The 2,802-nt window shown below is 55.4% G+C and overlaps 1 protein-coding gene across 1 annotated transcript; it reads right to left on the bottom strand.

The window, feature by feature from the left end:
* Positions 1–1,857: 1,857 nt before the first annotated feature.
* LOC125908397 (uncharacterized) lies at positions 1,858–2,802 on the bottom strand. The gene has a single exon (XM_049611124.1). The coding sequence runs from the start codon at positions 2,800–2,802 to the stop codon at positions 1,858–1,860; it is 945 nt and encodes a 314-aa protein (XP_049467081.1).

Here is a 2,802-nt window from a genome sequence, read left to right as displayed (position 1 = left end):
TCAGTCAGTTCGAGATCGCGGGACTGGTCTTCGGCCAATTCGTTGAAGTCGATAGTCGAAGAGGACTGGATTGTTTCGATACGGGACAGTAGGTCGGCGGTGACGTTCTCCTGCCCTTCCACGTGACGGATGTCGGTGGTGAACTGTCCGATGAAGTCGAGGTGTCGTGCTTGCCTTGGAGATGCTTTGTCCAGCGACTGTTGGAACGCATAAACCAGTGGTTTATGATCCGTATAGATGTGGAACAAGCGTCCTTCCAGGTGGTGACGAAAGTGTCGAACTGCGAGGTACACTGCGGTCAACTCGCGGTCGTAAGTGGAGTATCTACGTTGCGCGTTGTCGAATTTCTTGGAGAAGAATCCAAGCGGTTGCATCTGCCCATCGACGACCTGGTGTAGTGCGGCGCCGGCGGCGAAGTCAGAAGCGTCACACCAAAGAGATAGCTCAGCCGATTGCACTGGGTGCGCAAGCAAGGCGGCTTGGGCAAGTTGCTGTTTGCTGTTTTCGAAGGCTGCGTCGGTAGCGGGCGTCCAGGGAAGCGGTGTTTTGTCGCGCCGCTTATTGCCGGGTATCATGTCCAATAGTGGCGCTTGTGCTCGTAGGGCATGAGGGATGAAGCGTCGGTAGAAGTTCGTCATGGCCAAAAACCTCTTCAGCTTCATGACGGTGGTCGGTTTCGGGTACTGACGAATAGCTTCCACCTTATCTTCTAACGGCCGGATGCCTTCGGCGGTGACGCGGTGTCCTAGAAAAGAGATTTCTATTTGGGCGAACTCACACTTCGCCAGGTTAATGGTTAGCCCGTGTTGCGTGAGGCGATTGAAAAGCTGTCGAAGATGGTATCGGTGTTCCTCCGGTGTCCTTGACGCGACTATGATGTCATCGATGTACGGGAATACGAAGTCGAGACCGCGTAGGACGTTGTGGATCAGTCTCTGGAACGTTTGGGCCGCGTTTCGCAACCCGAAAGGCATAGTGGTGTATTCGAAGAGTCCGAAGGGAGTGATGATCGCCGTCTTGGGGATGTCGTCCGGATGGATGGCGATTTGATGGTACGCCTTCTGTAAGTCCACCTTCGAGAAGATGGTTTTTCCTTTCCAGCTGCATGGTGAAATCGTGCAGATATGGCAACGGATACCGGTCGGGGTTGGTGCGTGCATTGAGAGCGCGGTAATCGCCGCAGGGACGCCAGGTACCATCCGCTTTACGCACCATGTGCAACGGACTGGCCCAGCTGCTGCTAGACGGCCGGACGCCCGTCCCGAGTTGTACAAGGGACTCAAACTCTGCTTTGGCTGCAGCATATTTGTCCGGTGGTAGACGCCGTGAGCGGGCGAACGTTGGCGAGCCCGTGGTCTCAATGCGGTGTACTACTTCAGACGGATTTCTCGTTCGAGGTGAGTTCGTAATGAGATCGGGGAACTCATTTAGCAGGTCGGCTACGGGTGAAGACGCGTCACATACCTTGACGGTGGACTGTCGGGTTGTGTCCGGCTGACCGGCTACGCGAAGGTTAGATTGCGCGTCAACAAGTAAATGGTAATGGCGCAGAAAGTCCGCTCCTATGATGGCAGAGCTTACGTCCGCGATAACGAAATTCCACAAAAAAGGACGGCGTAAACTAAGATCAATTGTACGGAGGGACTCACCATATACCACTATCGGCGAACCGTTGGCTGCATATAGCCGCATCGTAGACGGCTTCGAGGGGATGTAGTTAGCTGACTTCGGGATGACGGAAACATCAGCGCCAGTGTCGATTAGGTAGCGAAGTTGTGTTTTGCGGTCGAAGATCACCATCCGGTTGCTGACAGGTGAGATGGTGTTCACTTGCGATCCGATGTTCCCGGCGCATCCTCATGCTGATGACGGCGGTTGACCCGAGCTCGGGGACACGGGGGCTGGATACGAGCAAGGCTGTCGGCAGGATCGTGCTGTTCTTCCAAAACGGCGGTGGTAGTAGCACTGTCCATCGGTGGCGTCAGTGACACGACGTGGCGGTGTCGGTGGCTGTGAACGAGGGTGAGTCCGGAAGCGGTCGCTTTGGCGGCACTGTCGCATGAACTCGTTGAGCTGGCGGCTAAGGTCGTCCACTTTCCGCGTCATTTGTGCTTCGAAATCGGTCGTCGTGCGTACCTCGGCCATGGTGTTGCAAGCGCTGGTCGTGGCGAGAGGTGAAATGCATTCCATTATAGCGTCGGCGACGGCGGTCTTGTCTACTGTTGCTCCTTGTGCGGCGATAACGGCCGACTGCACGTGTGGAGGTAGCTTCCCAATCCAGAGGTCCACCAGGAGCGATTCGATAATCGTATCGCCAGCGGCACGACGCATCTCCGCAAGTAGCTGGGACGGTTTGCGGTCTCCTAATTCGGTCGCGTACAATAACCGATGTAGTCGCCTGCGTTGAGATTCGCTGTAATGTGCGAGGATGGTTTTTTTTACGAAATCGTATCGGTCAGTCGCAGGCACGTTTCCTAGTAGCGGTTGTAGCTCCGAGAACAAACGAAGAGGTATCTGAGCCATCACTATATGGAAACGTCGGTTGTCCATTTTCGCGGTGATACCGGACGCTACGAACCAATGTTCTAAAGCACAGAAAAACGACGGTAGGTTGTTGGTGTCCATCTCCGGTACATTCAGTCGTATGGCGTGGCATGTGTCCACTTGGCGCTCTGTGGTGGGCTCCATCGTAGGTGCTGCTGCAGCCGCGTCGTTAACATCAGCCGGTCTCATCTCAGCCGCCTCTGGGACGAGCGGTAATGCTAGGGAAGCGCGCTGCAGGTCGGGGCTGTGTTGCATCAT

The sequence above is a fragment of the Anopheles coluzzii genome, chromosome 2, assembly GCF_943734685.1.
Source record: "Anopheles coluzzii chromosome 2, AcolN3, whole genome shotgun sequence".
NCBI lineage: Eukaryota > Metazoa > Arthropoda > Insecta > Diptera > Culicidae > Anopheles > Anopheles coluzzii.
The sequence above is the reverse complement of the archived record's forward strand: the minus strand, read 5'-3'. Positions and strand labels throughout refer to the sequence as shown.